At 43.3% G+C, this 20,900-nt stretch overlaps 1 protein-coding gene across 9 annotated transcripts; it reads right to left on the bottom strand.

Moving 5' to 3' along the window:
- Positions 1 to 915: 915 nt before the first annotated feature.
- Positions 916 to 9,448, bottom strand: LOC147619220 (pentatricopeptide repeat-containing protein At4g39530-like). Of its 9 annotated transcripts, none has more exons than XM_086772858.1 (5): positions 2,070 to 9,448; positions 1,858 to 1,918; positions 1,656 to 1,706; positions 1,484 to 1,554; positions 916 to 1,337 (listed from the first exon to the last, which is right to left on the bottom strand). In XM_086772858.1, the coding sequence occupies exon 1, from the start codon at positions 8,573 to 8,575 to the stop codon at positions 5,129 to 5,131; it is 3,447 nt and encodes a 1,148-aa protein (XP_086628984.1). In that variant the 5' UTR covers positions 8,576 to 9,448; the 3' UTR covers positions 916 to 1,337; positions 1,484 to 1,554; positions 1,656 to 1,706; positions 1,858 to 1,918; positions 2,070 to 5,128. The 9 variants fall into 9 exon arrangements, with proteins under 9 accessions (XP_086628984.1, XP_086628986.1, XP_086628985.1 ...); XM_086772860.1 differs by having other exon boundaries at positions 1,858 to 1,935; XM_086772859.1 differs by lacking the exon at positions 1,656 to 1,706.
- Between the last annotated feature and the right edge of the window lie 11,452 nt (positions 9,449 to 20,900).

A 20,900-nucleotide genomic window follows, 5' to 3' on the forward strand; every position in this document is an offset into this window, starting at 1 on the left:
AAAACAGCCTTTAAAAAGGTCTCCTTCTCCCAAAAGATTAGGGCAGCATATTTTCATGCATGGGAGATTGTGCCATAAATCTGCCCCAAAAGCATGATCACCACTTTTTTAAAGTGTGTCCAACCATTAAAAGTCTAGGTAAAAAAAGAATGCCCAATTAAAAAATAGAGTATCCATGCACAAATTAGAGTAAAGCTTGGTGCCCTCATGAGTAATCCCAATCTCAGTGCCCATGCTATAAGTTGTCCAGTCTTTTATCCAAAGTGTCCGTCGTCATTAAAATAAAGTGAACTGGTTACCATAAAACACACGTGTGCCTCCTTCAAACCTTGTTCCCATGGACCTACAAAGCCTGCAAAGGTACATTCCCACAAATCCATGTCATCCTACCAAGCATGGTCAATGAAACCAAGTGTGCCTGGCCCCTGGTTCCTGGATAATCTCCCATTTCCAAAGCTTGTACATCATAACTTGTTTGGTGTCCTAGTGTCCTCTACAACTTGTCCGCACATGGAAAATGTCAAAATGGTGACATCTCTCTTGGCTTCTTAAACATTGACCTAAACTTTTGAAAAATTCAATCTAGAATCAATGCAAAATCATATCTCCATAGAAGATCCCTACGAGTACAAGAATTCATCCATCCACAAAGGAAATGCATAACTCTAGTTGGCCTTGCTATATACTCACTGATACCAATAAAGAAAATAATCTAGATAAGGGCACAAGAGCCAGCTGTATCTCAGATACCAATGAAAGAAAACATTTAAAAAATGGGTTACCTGTAACCGTCTGGGGTGTTTAAGGAATTAAACTTAACTATTAAGAGGGATTAAGGCCATATGACGAATTTGTAAACCATCGATACGTACACATTACAACAAATGAAATAACATGATGAGATAAAGACATCACATTGGACCAAAATGCCAACCCCACTTAGGTAATGATATATTACTTAGGAGTATTCAGTGCAAGCACTAGAGGTGGTAGCTCCACCTTGCGGGTCACCTAGAGCCTTGGCATGAAACTGTGTCGCCTACTCCATATGGGGAGACAAGGGTTGTGACAAGGGAAGAGCGCTCTTCTCAGGGCATTGCTTTTATGTTCATATGGAAATCTGGTGGTTCTATGGGATGCCAGTGTACTGCACCCAACCTCGAGGCCGTACACAAATGTTACGTGTACTTCCCCAACCTATCCAAGATGAGATTCCTCTGGAACCAACGCGCCGATGCCAGTCTCCAAAGTCCAAAGGTCCCCAACGCGCTCCACACTTCCATTGCGTCCCACAAGTCTTCAGAGAAGGCCCAAAATGATGGCAGCCTTCAACAGGACTACAAGCAAACACCACGCTTCAATGGTGACAAAAGAGAACTAGGCGAGGGTATGGTGGGTGGGTATGGGTGTGTGTGTGTGTGTGTGTGTGTGTGAGAGAGAGAGAGAGAGAGAGAGAGAGAATACTAGAGGGAGAGCACCATACCACTTGCCAAATGATGGCTTCTAAATCACTGACAATGGAAGCTCATAATCCAGATCGCTTCTTCACTGGCACTGCAAAACGTTAAGCAAAAAAAACACACACACAAAAGGACTTGATTCCCCTGATTTAACATGATGAAAGCAGCAGTTTGAAAAACAAGACCAAACCAGACCTTGAGAAAGGGTAGGGTCACTTTCAGAGAAGGGGGCAGCTATTTCAGGAACTGAGGGCAAACCACCATCACCCAGCAAGCCCGTAAATATGGTGGGTGACTCATGGATCACCAGCACACAACCAAAACCGCAAATTTGGGCTCTGCCAACTTGAGAAATTTGATCACATAGAGAGAGAGAGAGAGGGAGGGTTGGCTCAACCTTGGCACAAAGAAAATGTGACATGCAGAAGCTCTCGGTAGTCTCCTTTCAGCCCTAAGCACTGCATAGAGACCAAAACTGAGAGTACATCTGAAGTTGGTGTCTCATCAAAGAGAACAACTAAATGAGACTAAAAAGTACAATAAACTGATTGTCCTACAGTTATAAGAACAGAACTGTAAGACTCCAAGATGATACTGAGTAGAAAATACTATGTATGCTAATCAGTTGAAGTGTTGCCCTCTCCTTAGATCAAGTATCTCTGCCATGGGGCTGTCTAGAATGGAGAGGTCGTAGAAGCGAGGTAGGCGCCTCCGATGCCGAGCAATAATGGCTTTGATCTGGCGATGGTGAGGATGCCGTATTCAGGATCCTAGTGGACGTGGCCGACAAGCATGACATAAGATAACTGCTCTATCAATGGTGACTCCTTGGAAGCGTGGTCGGTGCCCTGATGGCCCAATGGAGGAGGTATCAGGAGGTGTGTGGGCTGGGTTGCTGGTGCTGGTGCCGAAGAAATCTGTCAGGGTCCTCTGTCTAGGTACATCATGGCAAGGCCTCCTGTCTGCCAAGAGGGTCTCTCTGTGTCTCCTGAGCTTAAGTAGAAACAATCCCAGGCATCTCTGATCCTCAAACTCCATGACCCTGTGTAACGGCCCAAAACCCTCTCGGAAGAGGCAGTGATATCTCCCTCGGATCTCATAATTGACTGTACATCGGCAAATGTAGTGTTCCTCTGTCTCTACCTCCTGGTAGCATAGCTGACAAATGCGGTCATCCACGATCTGATGCACATATCGCCCTGTCTCAATCCGCAGCTGGTGTGATGAGGTCCGGATCTATCCAATGGCACAATGTATCCCATGTGATAGGTGTACATCCATGTACGCCGGGCGGGTGATAAAATCATCCGGTGAGAGGTGTAGAAAATGGCTCTTGTAATGAGCCATTTTCGTGCCCAAGGGCTCAAGGGGGCTAGTCCATGTCCTCTCTGTGTCCACTCTAATGATATCCATCCTGATCACGCGGTTTTGCTCTGAGCGGGTGAGATCCAAAAATGGACAATCCAGACTGTACTGAAAGGGTGGTGGTGCCTCTATCCGCAAACCATGTAGGTCAAACCATGATCTCATCTGAGCGTACCAATGAGTATCTCCATCCTCTGCCAACTATATGGATGAGGTCAATGCCAAACGGAAGTACCTTTGCTGAGGGAGCTCCCATAGCCGCTGTAAAAAGGTAACTGCCTGGAATAGGGCCTTGGTTACTACTAGTGGGGCACCCAGCTCAGCCCGAACAATCTCGTGGTACTGATGATTTGCTCCGAATCATGCAGGCAATCAGCATAATCAGTGGTCTCTCCATTTGCCTCCATCCCTCATCTGTCCCTCTCTGAGAGTTGTGATGTATACTAGGCCCCCAAATTGGAGCTCCGTACAGGAGGGTCGGTGTGACAAGCGTATCAAATAGCCACAATTTGGTGCGTGGCTCCTGAAACTGTATGTGTGCACACTGCCTCTCAAGTGCCCCCAAGGCTGCATGCCCTCGAGCTAATCTAGCTGCTGCTGCCTCCTTCAGGGAGAAACGCGGTCCTGTGAAAGTAACTCCCAAGTAGACATATGACCTTACCGGCTCCCCTCGGAAAGTGAACTGAGGCTCTGATCTCGTCACCCATGCCTGTGTGGTGTTAAACACCATAACCTTGGTTTTCCCAAGGTTCACTGTCAAATCTCTATCCGCACAGAAAGCCTGTAATGCATCCAGGTGTCTCTGTAGTCCCTCTAGAGAATCTGAGATTAGAACAATATCATCAGCATATAACAAGATGGGTATCAACACCCCTGCCAGGCATGCCCCTAGGCCTCCCAATCTGTCTACATAATCAGAGACTGCATCAATGTACAATCCAAAGAGGGTGGGCGATAGCGGGCATCCCTGCTTCACCCCTATCGTGCTGGTCACCCTATTAGATAGTCCGCCTGGAGCTCGGCCTCTGCCTGTCATCACAGACTCATACAAAGCATATATCTCCCACTGCATATCCTCGGGTACCTCAATGTCATGCAATCTGTGCATAAGCTTGGCACGTGGTACGGTATCGAAGGCTTTGCGGAAGTCCACAATGCAGCAGTATATCCTTCTCTTCTGTGCCTTGCCCTCTTCAATAAGTGCCCGAAGTGTCAATATGTGATCCAAGGTAGTAAATCCTCTCCTGAAGCCACCCTGTCCATGTGCTCGATGACTATGCCTCTTTGCCCATCGGCTCAGCTCCGACTCCAATATAGAGCCATATAATTTGACCAAGTAATGACCAATCATGATCGTCCTGCAGTTGCCTGGTACCATGGGGTTCCCACTCTTAAAGAGTGGTACAATAATATGCTCTGTCCAGCTTGTCGGGAAACCCTCACAAATGGCACGATTAAACACATGTACGATGAGCGGGCCAAAGTGTCTCGTGCATATGAGAAGTGCTTGATCCTGTGCCTTTCCATTCTATAACCTGTCTATCGCATCTAGCACCATCCACATAGTAAAAAAGGTGCTGCTAACCGGCTGTGAAAAGGTGAGAAGAATCTACTGGGAGAGAATAAAGGGTAGCATGAGAGAATTTAGGAAGTGTGGAGATATTCTGGGAAGTGTGGAGTTATTCTGGGAGATATTAAGGGAAAAGAGAAGAGGTGGAGAGAATCAGGCAAAAGGGTGGAGATATTCTGGGAGTGAATCATGGAGAAATCAATGGGATTTGATGCTTGATGTAAACTCTATAAATTGAGGCATAGTCCTAATGAGAATTTGCTGGTTTTCTCCCAGTGGAAGGGGGGTGGGGGGCTGTCCTGGTGCATCATATAGCTCTCTAGCATAAGTATGCCATGCCTCAGGTGCAGTAATCGGAGTACCAAGCTGTCTCTCCTGAAACATCTTCCATGCCCTCTTGTTGTCCTTCCCCAGGAAGAGTTGGTAGATCTCCTCCTCTAGCTTAGCCAGATAGGCTCGTTTCTTCCTCCGCACAAGGCGCCGAAAGATCATCCTGGCCTGTTTATGCGTGTGAGACCCAATGGCAATCTCACGCTATAGCTGTGCTCGTGTCTCACGACACTCATCATCATACCAACTGTTCTGTGTGGCTTGCACCATCTAAAAATAGAAAACTTGTCCTTTTCATGGGGATGCCATGTATTCCCATGACGAAATCGTGCACTTGTTCACAAGGTTGCGTTGAACTTGCTCCCCTGCTGGTCATTCCTTGGCTCTTTTTATTTTAATCACCCTAAATTTGATCCTCTGCATATATGTTTGACATTGAGATAAATGGTGAAGCTTCTTTTTGATCCAAACATACAGCACAATCAAAAGCCCATCTACCAAGATCTACATTCCTGCACTTCCGACAAGAACCCATGACACTACTCCATGTCACAAGGTTAGGTTGGAATGGCATCTGCTCCAACATCACCTGAACGTTTTCAAGCTGACCTGCACGGCCAAGAAGATCAACTATGCAGTTGTGGTGATCGATAGTCAATATGCAGGCATGCTCTTTGCAAGCAACTTCAAAATACTGCTGGCCCTTATCAATGAGACCAACATGATTACAGACAGTAAGGATACTAAGAAATGTAGTTGCATTTGGCCCAATGCCATCTTCTCTCATTCTTTCAAACGAGTCGAAAACCAGGTCACTCTCTCCTTGACTGGCATACCCTGCAACTAATACATTCCACGAGACGACATCTCGACGTGACAGCTCATCAAACACTTCCCGGGCTTCAGTTAATGAGCCACATTTGGCATACATATCCACTAAAGTGTTGCTGATAAAAGAATCCTTCTCAAACTCCTCTTTGACGATGCTAGTGTGTATTTGTCGACCCTTACTTAAGGATCCTATGCTCCCACATGCCTTCAAGCTGCAAACATATGTGATTTCATTTGGAGACATACCCTCCAGCTTCATTTGTACTAAACAGTTAAGGGCTTCCTCACCATCTCCATGTTCAGCATAACCAGCAATGAGAGTATTCCATGAGACTGTATCTTGAATTGGCAGTTTGTTAGACGTGCTACGTGCTTCTGCTTGCAAGCCACATTTGGCATACAAATCTACCAGATTACTGCCAATAAAAACATCTCTTTCAAATGCCCTTTTGACAATCTCAGAGTGTATCTCTTGGCCACGATCTATGGCTCCTACAGTGCCATAAGCCTTCAAGATAGAACCAAATGTGACACCATCAGGTACAACACCCTCAAAATTCATCTGTTCCATGCAGTTCAACACTTCCACACTGTGGCCACGTTCAGCATATCCCCAGAGAAGTGCATTATATGAGACATCATCTCTGGTGGACAGTTCATCAAAAACATCCCGTGCTTCCACCAGCAAGCCACATTTCGTATACATATCCACCAAACTGCTGCCAACAGAAGGATAGCTTTCGAGTCCTTCCCTGGCAATTTCAGCATGTAATATTCGGCCCTTTCCTATGGCTCGTATGCTGCCACAAGCTTTTAAGGAGCAAACAAAAGTAGCAGCATTTGGAGACACACCCTTCAGTTGCATCTGTTCCAGAGAGTTTAGAGCTTCTGCACCAAGTCCATGCTCGGTATACCCTGAGATCCGCGCAGTCCATGAAGCTACATCTTGCACTGGCAGCTCATCAAACAATTCAGATGCCTCTAGAAGTGAGCCACACTTGGCATACATATCCACCAACGTATTGCCAACATATATATCATTTTCATATCCCTCTTTGGCAATCTCTGCATGTATTTCCTGGCCCCTGCCTATATCGCCTATGCAGGTACAAGCTCTTAAGCTGCACATGAAAGTGACAGCATTTGGAGACACGCAGTCCTCCAGCATCTGTTTCAAACAGGTCAGAGCCTCCTCACCAAGCCCATGTTCAACATGTCCGGAAATCAATGCATTCCATGAGACTACATCTCGAACATGCAACTCTGTGAGTACTTCCCACGCTTCGGCAAGTAAACCAGATTGTGCATACATGTCCACTAAAGAATTCCCAATAAAAAGATCTGTTTCATACCCCTCTTTGATGATCTCAAAGTGCAACTCTTGGCCTCTGCCTGTGTCTTTTTGGCTGCTAACAGCTTTCAAGCTCCCAACAAACGTGATAGCATCCGGGCATATCTTCCTCAGTTGCATTTGTTCAAAACAAATCAGTGCTTTCTCATCAAATCCGTGTTCAGTATACCCTGTAATAAGTGCAGTCCATGACACCACATTCTGAACTAACAGCTTATCGAACACATCCTGTGCTTCTGCAAGTAACCCACACTTGGCATACATGTCCACCAAAGTGTTGCCAACAGAAGGAGCTCTTTCCAACCCATATTTGGTGATCTCTGCATGTATGTATTGGCCCCTCTCATTGGATCCTACAATGCCACAACCTTTCAAGCTGCAAACAAATGTGACAGCATCCGGGGATACACCCTCAAGCTGCATATGCTCCAGTAAATTCAGGACTTCCTGACCAAACATGTTGTCAGTGTATACCGTCATAAGTGCATTCCATGAAATTGCATTTCGAAACGGAAGCTTGTTGAACACTCCACGTGCTTCTGCAAGGAAGCCACATTTGGAATACATACCTAACAGTGTACTGCCAACATAAAGATCCTTTTCAAATCCCTGCTTAACAATATCAGCATGTGCTTTGTGACCTCTGTCTATGGCTCCTACACTGCCAAAACCTTTCAGGCTGCAAAGATACGTGACAGCATTTGGTGACAAACCTTCCAACCGCATCTGTTCCAAGCAGTTCAATGCTTCCTGATAAAGACCATGTTCCGCATACCCTGCAATCAATGCAGTCCACAAGACTACATCTCGAAACGGCAGGTTGTCGAAGACCTCTCTTGCCTCCACAAGTGAACCGCACTTGGCATACATGTCCACCAAAGCATTACCAATAAACAAGTCTGCCTCAAACCCCTCTTTAGCAATCTGAAAATGTATTTCTTGGCCTTCATTGACACTCTTTGACCTTGCACAAACTTTCAGTAGAGCCAGCAGCATATAGCTACTCGGTTGCAGACAATCTTGTTGCATTTCCTTAAACAGGAGGGCAGCATGCCCCCCTTCAATAGACCCTTGTATGAGAGAGATCCAAGAATACTCATTCCGTTGAACTATTTTTCGGAAGGCTTGGTATGCATCAGACACGCTTCCACATTCTATAAACATCTGAACAAGATAGTTTCTGACTGTATAAAGTGTGTCCAACCCACAAATATGGAGGAGCAGGTGCAAGCGCTTGGCATTCTGTAGATCTTTCTTTTCTACAATTTTCTGCAAGATGGAGATGATATTGTCCATCAAGGGCAGCTCAATCATCTGGGCCAGAAAAGCAAGTGCCTCCTCTGAGCTGAGCATCTCCCAACTGCCGCCATCTAGCGCTTCTTGTGCTTCAAAAGCAGCTACATGTACTCTAGATCTTAGGATGGGCATACCCTTGTCTCCTGACCCTCTTAAAGCAAGATATCCAGAGATTGACCATGCCTTACCGTTGGAGGCCTTGACCCCAAACAATCCCTTGTGTCTCGACTCTTCTTTCACCACATGTGAACTGCACCGGCTATCCCCCCACTGCTTTGTGGTTATAAGCTTACATTTAGAAGCCTTCAAATTTACCTGCTTACACTCAACATGACTCATATGATCCAATAATTTTACCATGATCCCCATCATTGCTTAGGTACATCTTAATACTCGCAAGAAAAGTTTCTATAGTTCAAGGCAAAGCATAGCTACTGGAAACGCTTGCCTTTGAGGTCAGGATACAAAACACTTTTCTGGATCAAAAACTTTTTTGGGCAGCTCAAACTGCTTTGAACCCTGAATCACAGCAATTTAAGTTTCAACCCTTCTCTTTACTCGCACCTCTACTCTCTCCCTTCCCTCTTTATGTCTTCTGATCCCAACCTTCTCTTTCTCCTTTCCCATCCCTGCCTCTCTTTTTCTGCTTGACTCTTGAATGATGAATCCAGCCACTCTTCCACTCATACTGTTCCATTACATTTACATGTGATATCATAAAGTGCACTTTTTAGATTTCCAATTTCTTATTCACATGTGGCTTACCATGTTTTCATAAATTTTCTATACATTAAGGACCCAATACATTCCAATAAGTACCAAGCAGTTAGCTAGTTGATGGGTTTGTAAACAAATGTAGTTTTGCATGAATGGAACTACACATACACAGACCTTTCTCAACCTACAGGCTTTCCTCTGGATGTGTGCACCATCAAGACCTTACTTTGCTCTTTCTATTGTCCCACCATTTACAAAGTGCTCCTGTAATCATGCTAAATACACGATGGAAGTGTTGAGCCGCCCTCTCAGAAGCTGATCTGGCACGATAATAGATTGCAGCGCAAAGCAAAAGGCGGCTCGACAGCATCCTCACAAGGCACATTCTACGCTCCTTTCAGGGGGCCTCCATGGCAGGCATCTCCTGAATGAACAGCACACCACACCCATTGGGCGGCGTGTGTAAACACCAAAGAGCCCTAGACAGGCTTCAAGGGAAGAAAATGTCATTAATTATCTACTTTAAGCTGTGCTTGTTTTACCACATTAAACCCTTTTCAAAAGGTTTAAGAGGGTTCCATACCAAATCTTATAATTGACATCAAAATTTTGCAAGAAGAAAAATTGTCTATAAATTTCACACTTAAAGCATATATTCTTCTTTAGCTAAGCTATAATTTAATTAAGGCTTTATTACTAATAAGAAAGGGTCGGATGTTTCCCTCAAGAAATTTTGATATAACTAGATAATTGTCTCCAAAAGTTAAAAATTTTGATATGTGGGATCTTAAATTCCCATTCATCTAACTAGATAATTGTCTCCAAAAGTTAAAAATTTCCTTACAAAAGAGAACTTATAAGGTGACCCAAACTTTTGTGAGAGGACAAGAAGAGAACCTATCAAGATAACTGAGGAGCAGCTTACTATGTCGCAAGGGTGATATCTACACTCACTCAAATGTGGACTAGAACCTACAATTGTTCCTTCCCCAAGAGGTCATGCCTCTAAAGAAGATGCAATGGAGTCATTTTCACAGAAAATACTATGTTGACCCCATTGAAGAAAAACTTTGACCTATAAGGTCCTCCCCCTTCCTAAATAGGGAAAACCTTTAAGATAGTCTACTAAGTCTAACTTGGGATAATTTCCTACTCTCGTCGACACCTTGACCATGTAAGATACAAGGATACATTTTGTAGGTATGACCTAGTTCTATCTCGCAGGGGGAGCATGGTCTTTTTAAAGGATTTCTAAAATCAAACCACTCATAGAGTGATCAACTTTAACTCGGGCAATCTCTATTCTTGACTTCTAGAAACAACGCTTTTTTCCTCATCTATGCAACACACAGCCACTGACCTAGTCCTCTATAGTAGGGTTGCCCATGGATTTATTTATCTAACGTAGCACTTTAATTAATTTATTAAAAAGTTACCTGACTAATGTAACATGCCCATCTTCTAATAATAATACATGCCCCTGAATTTCTGGTCTTTTATGATGTAAAAATCAATAATTTTTAATAAATGAGCTATTTTCACTTAGAATCATAGAATTCTAAGTCCAAATTCGAAATCTACACACGATTTTACCTTATTATAGGATTTTACAGCATCCAAACGGACACCAAATCGAGCCTATATGTAAATTTTTAGTTATTTTCAGTTAAAATACGGTAAACTTAAGCCGTAATAAAGGCACAATTGGGTGTCCGATTGACAAACAACTAGCACCCCTACGACCAGGGAGACACCCCGAACATTTTCTCGAAAAAAATATTTTGCACCGTCAGGCGCTCCAGTATGCATATCAAGACCAATGCCCCAAAATTAGGGGTTCCCGTCCCAAAAAGATGTCGTACACACACTCGAGCACTCGTACAATGCCTGCACAAGGACCAAAAGTCAACCGCCCTAGTTTACGGTCCACTGACCGCCATGTGGACACCCATGTTGACTCTGACCCGGACGGTACATAAGTACCATAGCTTTTGCCCACGCACAGGTGTACGATTCCTTTCCCCAGGCCCATCCAAGCCATAAGTCGATGTACTTTCATCGTACACCGTCCTTTGCACCCATGCTTGGCTCTCCCTTTCCCTGCACCTATACCCATACCTGCACCTATACCCATACCTGCACCTATATAAACCTCCACCCTGCTCTACCCAAACCCGAAACTCTGCACAGCACCTGCACCCGACAGTCTGCACCTGGCACTCTGTGTGGTACTATACCCCCGACAACCGTCTACACCCCTCTTCCAGCAAGCCATTTTTTCCCATCTCCAAGTAAGCCCTCTACATAATATTTCTTGCCTCCTCTCCCCCTTGAGGGTAGAGTGTCCTTAGTTGCTCTCTCTCTCTCTCTCTCTCTCTCTCTCTCTCTCTCTCTCTCTCTCTCCCCCCCCACCATTAGCGGGGTGACTTTAGTAAGGGCTTTTAGCCTCTTAGAGGTGATTCACACCTAGGGGTTTTTTGCTCATAACTTGAGCAAACGAGCTCCAAATTGTGATCCGATTGAAGCGTTGAATTTGTGACATTGCGGGCTATAAGAAAGAGGGTAAATGGCTCCTTCACAAAAGCGCTAAAATATCACCTCAAGAGACAAACACATCAATGAGTCTAGTGAGGTTGCTCCTGATGCTGCCCCATCTCTCCAAAGAAATAATGACCACGTTAGCTTGGTCATCATTTAAAAGGAGATTTTTTGAATCTTTAATTTTAATTTTAAGGAATCAAGAAAGAAAACGTCACTTTTCTTTATACCAAAGTTTTTGTGAAATTGTTGTTTTCTCAAGAAAAGTGATGAAATTTGTCATATTCTAGAGTTTAGTTTGTAAATTGTTATCTTGTTTGAATTAAAAAGTATAGGTATATCTTCTCTCCGCCTCAACGCTAACCCTATTTCTGTGCTTGTTTAGCTGGGCGGTGATGATAGTGAGGCCCGGACTTGTTGACCCAAGGTTTCCCTCATACCATTGGGAAAATAAGATTTCGCCAATGGACGCGAATATTGTGATGCTGCCTAGTTCTATGGGCCCAAGATAGTGCGGGGAATAAGCCCTCCTTGGCACGTAGACATCCCTTTGAGGGACGGGAGGATCAAGCGATGGAGCCTCAGAGAGCAATAGGCCGGCTTGAGTCCTCGCCAACCACCAACACGATGAGGTGTATGGTCTCATAGGGATTGCCTAGTCTATAGAGGCTAGAAGGCCAAATTCTAGATCATCGACAGAATAAAGTAAAGAGCTTGGATTTGGCTATGAATAATTTTGAACATTGTATCTATTTTTTATCCCTTTGGATTTGGCTATGAATAATTTTGAACATTGTAAGTATTTTTTTATCCCTTTGTTTGTAAACATTGTGTATCATTGATAAAGACTATTTAAAAAAACCATGTGTAAGGCCTTTAATTAAGGAACTTGTTTATTTATGTCAAATAGTGTGGCAGGATTAATTAGAAAATAAATTGATGCGTGAGTTGAGTGGAAAGTAGGAGGATGGAATGCCGTGACGGTAACGTCCTATGGACGGGTGGACCCTATTAGTCGGGTAACTATAAATTAATTTAAGCACTACGTTACATAAATAAATCCCTAGGCAACCCTACTCTAGAGGACTAGGTCAAAGGATGTGCCTTGCATAGATGAGGAAAAAAGCATTGTTTCCTAGAAGTCAAGAATAGAGGTTGCCCAAGTTAAAGTTGATCACTTTGTAAAAGTGGTTCGATTTTAGAAATCCTTTAACCACACTCCCCCTACAAGATAGAACTAGGTCATACCTACTAATCCTATCCTTTTATCTTACATGGTCAAGGTGTCGATGAGTAGGAAATTATCCCAAGTTAGACTTAGTAGACTATCTTAAAGGTTTCCCCTATTTAGGAAGGGGGTGACTTTAAGGTATCATAGCCGATCTTAGTTCCTAAGACTTGTTATTAAAGATTGTTTTGGAATATATGTTTTGGTGATTTATAAAATAACTTACTAGAATAATTTGAATTGATGATTGAATGATTGCAGGAAGAGGGTGACGCCGTCAAGATTCTTAGTCTTCAAGTGCATCTTCCAGACGGCATGTCTCTCTTTAAATTTCGAGTTCTGTGATACTATGGTGCAGATACTTGAGAGATTGTCCCTCCCTCATACCTCTCGTATCCAAAGAGGGTGGGGTAGAGATCACCTTTGGAATCGCAGGCCGAGGTATTTTTTCATCAAGGGAGACCGTGTTGAGATATCGAGCTCATCTAGTGAGGCGGTGGACACTGATGACCCGTCGCCTGGGGGATAGGCCCCACACTTACCACTGGCATGGTTGGTGAGATCATGGGTGATATGCGGCCAGTGGGATGACAGGCTGTGTGATAGCCATTCTAGAGACTAGCATAGTTATAGCGCCAACTCATTTAGTTGGGTTCACACTATAGAGAACCCTAGTATGTATTTGGTTGAATACCTTTTCATATGGTGTGTACTCTTATCTTTGTATATGGTGTGTTGAGTGTTGTGTGAAGAAGAAGAAGATTTTCAACCTCTCACCTTGTGTGCTCTCTTTTAGGGTTTTGTGAGTGTGTGTGTGCTTGCAAGAGCTCAAGCTCTCTTCTCCCCTGCATCTTTTCATGGTATCAGAGCCTAGTTAAGGGCTGAGCTGCAAGCAAGAGAAGCACAGGAAGCGGTACGAGGGTAAGAGCTTCATCTACTCTTCCCTATTTGTGTTGGTGACTACACCCTCGGGAGCTCTACGGGAGGCACTGACAAACGATCTCTGATTGAGGAGCTTTCTTTGCGGGAGTAAAGCTATAGGAGGGCAACTATACTGTCCTATCGGGTCCTATCAGACAAGGCTTTTCGGGCCAAAAATGCGTTTCGGGTGCATTAGTATTAAGAAGTTTTCACAAAATAGATGAGAAAAGATCAATGGAAAAGGGTGGTAAGGCTAGCTTTCTAAACAAGATGAGATGATAAGATGGGTGGTGGTGTTTGCCTCCTTGCTCTTCAAAAGAGTTAATCACTAGGGATCTCTTCGTACTTGGTGTCAAAGTAGTCCCCATAAGTTGCCTTCGCTTTTCTTCAATCTACAATCTTCTTCTTTGTGCCCGAATTTGTTGCAGTGATTACACTTTGGCTTGTCTTTGAACCTACATTCATTTTGAAATTGTCCTTTACTGCTGCCACAGTTGTGACACTTCAAATTGCTTTTGTTGAACAATGTATGCTCAATAGTGCTAGGATTGCTTCCTTTTAATTCTCTCTCCTTCTCCAAAAGGACGGAGATACATCCATCAAATGCAAGCTCTAGTTGATTCTTCAAAGTTTTGATAAGTGCATTATATTCCTTTGGCTTTTTTAAGATAATTGCAACTGCATCTTTACATCCAATCTTAGCATCTATGCCATCTAACTGGGTCACATGTATCTTGGGAATCGCCTTTCCTTGTTAGGTTAATTTGTTAAGATCTCATATAGATACTTCACACTTCAACAAAGTCTCTTGGTACTAGCTATAGTCACTCCACAACAATTCAATCAATTTTCATACTCAAGAACTAAATCTTAGTACTCCCCTTAAAACACATAATTAAGAACTAATCTTTAGTACTCGAGAACATTACTCCCTTTAAAAAGGATGTGTACGAAATTGTAATAGGGCACGGATCATTTTTTGTATGGCCTTGCAAATGGTGTAAATAGGTGGATATAATAGTTCACATAGCATTGGTCTTGACTGAAAGTTCCACAAGCACCCCTTTACCAAGTAATCCATATCCCATGTATACCATCATGTATTTGCCTTGTCCTCATATGGATAAGTTCATATGTGACACATGTTTATAAACATCCGCATGCCTAATGCTAAATAAAAGTCGTGTATACCTTGGAAAATGCTTTATCATCATTATCATATATATTATTAATAGCTACCATGTCTATATACACACTATCTTCCGAAAATAGCTACCATGTCTATATACACACTATCTTCCAAATACAAGATTGGCACCATTGTGTACCAATCCCTTACATTAACAACTTCATTATATTATCATATAGATTCTTAATAGCTACCATGTCTATATACACACTATCTTCCAAAAATACAATTATAGGCACCATTGTGTACCCATCCTTTACATTAACAACTCCATGCACACTTTCTTCATTAAGGCTCAAACTAAGTAGCCATGATATTGTTTTTAAACGAAACGTATATGTTATGTACATATGATCATATAATCGGCAAAGCTTCTTACAGAATCGGTTGCCAACTCAACTAAGCCTCTACACACATATGCAAAAACACAATAAAAACTACAAAGTTGCGTATATTAAAAGCTATCCTGGTTGCAGTAGTAGAGCACTCACAATTGCATATCACCTTCTCTACCTACTATTGCTACAGCTACCTTAAGCGTCAAAAAGGATTGAGTCATTACTAGGCTTTGGTTGGGTCTCCCATTAGGTAGTTATGAGACCTCCAAGGCTTCATGCTCTTTCCCAAAAGTAGACATTAATTCCCTTCTTGTGTACAACCTCAAATGCGTTATCAACCATTACTTGCATGCACAAGTCTAGTCCATGTCACCATTTGGTCTTGGCACCCCCAATGCCCAGTGAGGCTAGATAATCAGTAGTAAAAGCTAAATAAAAGGGAGATTTTATTGCATGGAATTCTTGCATGCCTAGAACTATTCTTATGTGACATGTTTTACTGTGCTTGTAGGATATGTATGTCTATAGTATGAGAAGGGGACTCTCTCTCATCATAAACCATGTGCATGAATTTGTGTTATGGACTCTCTTGTGTATGGCCTCTCTTGTGGGGTGTTGTAAACAAGTGGTAAGTATGACTCTAAACTCTTGGTTTATTCTTGCAAGAGTTATAGCTTTTTTCTTGTTTTGCAGGTTCACACTTCATTAAAGTGTGGGTGGACAAGCTATATGTGAGCTTGGGAATTTTACACTTTCTTGCTAGTCATACATTAAACAAGTGCCCTCTTTTATTAATGAAATTGTGAACATCATTAAAAAGGTGTTCACACTTTTGTTAACAAAAAGTCTAAACACCTTTTGTTAGTGAACACCTTTAACATGGGAACTTATGGGAGAGGTGGCCTAATCGGTACCACCTTCCTTGAAGAGCCTCAGGTGCCTAGTTCCCTTTCTGTCCCATACTTGTGGAGCTTCCATCAAGAAAAAACCATGGTTTCCATAGAAACCCTAATGCTACAGAATCCCTAATGGTACAAAAAACCTAATTTCAATTCTACACATACCCTAACTAACCTTTGCCCTTGAACCATACAAATGTGCGCACTAATAAACAAGTCTCACACACTCCCCTTCAAACACAACTTCATCCATCACCATATTTTTTAACACTCCCCCTCTCGATGATGGGCTCCCTAACATTAGTGCATGTTAGGTCCTACACTCCAAGCTCATGACTCAAGTGGACCACCCTAGTTTCTCAAGTCCTTGACCACCCTCACCAATTAGGATCTAGACTCCAAGCTTATGACTTAAGTGGACCACCCTAGTGTCGGAGGTCTCATAACTCAAGTGGACTACCCTCACCGATTAGGGACAACCTTGCACCCTAGTGTTGGAGGTCGTTGACCACCCTCATAACTCAAGTGAACTACCCTCACCAATTAGGAACAAACACACAAGGTAGGAGCCATGCCCTTACACACACTCACTCACACAACCTTACACCATATGTAAAACTATAATGGACACACAAGGTAGGAGCCATGCCCTCTCGCACAACTCAGCAAGCTTGATATAGCCCAAGATTGCTCTTCACATAGGTTAAACACACATACGTACTAGTTCACATCACATGCATTATTCTCATAAAGACTACATACAAAGCTTACACCATAAATCATAAAGACCGCATAAATAATGTACAAAGGAAAAAGCTAATAAACTTGATGACATCAAATGCAAAAATGATGAAACCCAAGTCAATGTAGAACTTATCGACTCCCATGTAAAGGTTATAACGTAAATCATGAACAAAGGAAAAAGTTGAAAAACTTAATGATGTCAAATGTAAAAACAATGAAACCCAAGTTAGTGTAGAACTTGTCGATGTTGCCCACTATGATAGTGCAAGGTGCTACTATTCGTGCCAACATCGATCCCAACAAAAAGAATGCGGAGGATGCCCAAATTATTAAGGGTTGTAGATACCCATGTGAATTTGCTCATATGGGGTACCTTTTTACACCATAATTTTCAAACCCAAAAGGTTTTAGGTTTTTTCAAAACCTACGAGTGAGAGGCTAAAGAGAGAGTAGAGAGAGAAAAATAATGCACTCGAGTGGAGTACCACACATATGTACTCTATGGGAGTACCACCATGGCCAAGAGCTTGGAGCTCATTCTTTATATTATGAATATCAAGATTAGTCACATAAACTTGCCTAACTTCACTTATATAGGCCTTAGTGTATTCACATGGCCTTATTATCAATGGTCCTATTTACACGACCGATCCCCATGGCACATTGGCCAAACCAATGTGTTTCTCTAGATTACAAAGCATCCCCACCCAAATGGTTTCATCCCCAAAATCCTTGATTAATGTCACATAATGAGGGTATAGCATCATAGGAAACACATCATCCCCTTAATTCCATTTGTTTCTCTACATTACAAAACATTCCCACCTGAATGTGTTTCTTTGCATTATAAACCATCCCTACATGAATGTGTTTCTCTGCATTATAAACCATCCCTACATGAATGGTTTCATCCTCAAAACCCTAGATTAATGTCAACATAACAATAAGGGTAAGCTATAGCATCATAGGAAACACTTCCCTCAATTCCATGTGTATGTTCATAAGGGTAAGGTATAGCAGTTCATTTCTCTACATTACAATTTACAAACCATCCCAACCTAAATGGTTTTGTCCTCAAAACGCTTGATTAATGTCACATAACGATAAGGGTAAGGTATAGCATCATAGGAAACACATGATCCCCTCAATTCTATGTGTATATCCATAAGGGTAAGGTATAGCATCATAGGAAACACATCATCCCCTCAATTCCATGTGTATATTCATAAGGGTAAGGTATAACATCAAAGGAAACACATCATCCCCTCAATTCCATCTATGTCCACCATCAAGTAGAGGGTAAAACTCTTCCAAAAGAGTATGTGAACTCTTCTATGGCTGTAAACTACATAAGACACCCCCAAACCAGCCCTTCAACTTTTGTTCTATAAATGCGCATGCCTCTCCCAAAGCTTTCCTCAATCATTGAGTTTTCCACAACTACATGTAGGCCGAAAGCAATAAATTTATAGTAATTTCCAGCAATCATATTCACTATTATTCCCTTGCATTTGTTTCATCAAAGTCATCCAACAATCCTTTGCAATGCTCCATCTTAGAAGTAGGTCACCACATGAAGCTTCTTTGGGAAATCCTTTCCATTTCACAAGGTATTCCATAAAAGTTCAATTGTGAAGAACCCTTTCTCCCTTGCCCAAAACCTTCTTCGGTAGGTATACCTTCTTCATCTATGGAAAGTAATTCCTCACATGAACAACAACTTTCTCCTTTGACCAAAACCTTCTTTGGTAGGTATGCCTTCTTCCTCTATGGGAAGCAATTCCTCATCTCAACTTTTGGTCCCACATACACTTTTAAGTGTGATACATAAAATATATCATGAATCCTTTGTCAATGAGGGCAGCAACAATTGATAGGCTACTTCACCAACCCTTCTCAACTCTTTGTAAGGGCCATAATACCGATGAGAGTATTGGAAATTGGGGGCCACTTCCCGGGAGCTCATCCATCCAGGTAGTGTTCATGCCAATGCGCGCTTAACCTTCACCACTCGAATCCCTTCCAAGCCATGATAATTGTTGGAGGAGGGATGAGAATGGTCGTAATCTTCTATTACTTATGATCCCATTGTTTGGGACTCTTATGTATGTGGGACGTAGATGGTTAGGCCCTACCCTTCCAACACCCTCCCTCGGTGGGGCTAGGACGTAGGGTACGCAGAGGCTCTGATGATACAGGGCTCAAAAGCTTCTTGCACTATTAGTGATGTCATGGTTGGTACCCTTAGAATTCACCCAAACAACCTTCTTTTTGGCATGTGATTACACCCAGCATGTTAGCAAGCTTGTCCATTCGCTCATACATGCAGTTGGCCTTCGTTTAACTCCATTGAGAGAAATTGGTAAGTTGACCAACATCCCAACAAGCATGGCTTTGATACCATGTTAAAAATTGGGGGACACTTCCCGATAGGTCACCCATCCCAGTAGTGTTCACGTCACTGTGCGCTTAACCTCCACCACTCTAATCCCTTCCAAGCCATGATAATTGGTGGAGGAGGGATGAGAATGGCCCTAGTCTTCTATTACTTATATATAATCCCATTGCTTGGAACTCTATGCATGTGGGATGTAGGCGACTAGGCCACGACCTTCCAAACAGAGAGTTGATTTGGTATTAGTAGTATTGCCTTTGAGTGACCCATATCTTGATTTCAGCAATCTCAAGAACACATAGTCACTTGTGGATAAGAAGCCTGGTCCTCCACACTCCACCAAGAGCTCCCACCATCACCTCCAACATCTCCGATCGTCGATGCCCTCCGACGGCTCCGACCGCCGTCACCGCCAGTGCCCTCCAACATCTTCAACCGCTCCAATCACTAGTTTGCTCTAACCGCTCCAACTGCCAATGCACCTCCGACCATTGTCACTGCCAGTGCCCTCCGACCGCTTCAACCACCATCACCACCAGTGCCCTTCGACACCTCTGACCGCCGTCACTGCCAATGCATCTCCGACCGCGCCAGTGCATCTCCGACCGCCTTCACCACCAGTGCCCTTCGATGTGCATGGCCAACTTTGATGGCACTCATGGAGGCAAAACCCCTCTCCCTTTCCCAAGGGATGGCGAGATCCTCTTGAGCACCATCTTCCTTTTCTGATGGAAGATCCTCCCTCTACACTACATCATGAGGGTTGGGACTTCGAGGAGGAGGACACCCGAGGAGGAGATAAGGGGAGCACTCTTTCTCAGACATAGACACTCTGACATACAAACACTCTCTTGTAGGACATACATTGTAGCACATTCTTTGTTGGAGCAGAGTCTCTCTTGTAACATTCTTGTCTACAATTTGGTATACATTGTTGCGCTCTATTGGTGTTTTGTCTATCTCTCTATGTGAGGCAAGGTGAGTGAGTGGTCAGTGGTGGGTGTGGTGAGAGGCCTGTGTGGATACTACAGTGCTAGGTGGTGGTTGGTGAGCACGGTAGACAGTGTAGAGCATAGGTCTTGCATGTCTAGCTAGTGAGGTCGAATCATCCTTGGCGGGTATACTTCCCTGAGAGGATCCACGCTCCCTTTTCCCCAACCCTGGTGTTTGTGTTGGTATTCCTCGAGCTCCCTAGCGAGGACTGATGCAGTCATCCACCACACCACCACAGCTAAGACAAAATTTGGTAATCATGATGGGACTCTCCTAGAGGTCAAGGATAGTCTCAAAAAATTTTCTTTTTCTTTTTGGTGATTTTTGTTCGTGGTGTGAGGAGTGTTGTGTATGCCCTTGAAGACTAGAGCTTCTAGAGGTGATTCACCCCTTTATTCTCCTCTTCGAACTAGTCGTCGTAGGGTTCTTCCTCGTTCCCTTACTCTTCCCTCAGTATCTTTCTCTTCTGACCCTATGGTAGCTCCAGGGCCAGAGCCATTGGCTACTGTCCTTAACCGGTGCAAGTTAAACTACCAACCTTCAAAGGTACCATCACCGAAGATGCAAAAGACCATGTGCGGCAGTTCCTCACTATGTGTGACTCAAGAGGTCTCAACCGAGATGATGCACGCTTGGTCTTGTTCCCGACAAAGCTGGAAGAAAGTGCCGACCAGTGGTACAGTCAATTTCCCGTCAACCGCTTCCAGGTTATAGTTCTTGGCTACCTTTTGGCCG

This window comes from Cibotium barometz, chromosome 33, assembly GCF_041138505.1.
Source record: "Cibotium barometz isolate CiBa-2024 chromosome 33, ASM4113850v1, whole genome shotgun sequence".
Classification (NCBI taxonomy): domain Eukaryota; kingdom Viridiplantae; phylum Streptophyta; class Polypodiopsida; order Cyatheales; family Cibotiaceae; genus Cibotium; species Cibotium barometz.

Bases quoted from the DNA above. Each gene is read 5' to 3' on its own strand.
- LOC147619220 (XM_086772859.1), bottom strand. From the start codon at position 8,575: ATGATGGGGATCATGGTAAAATTATTGGATCATATGAGTCATGTTGAG.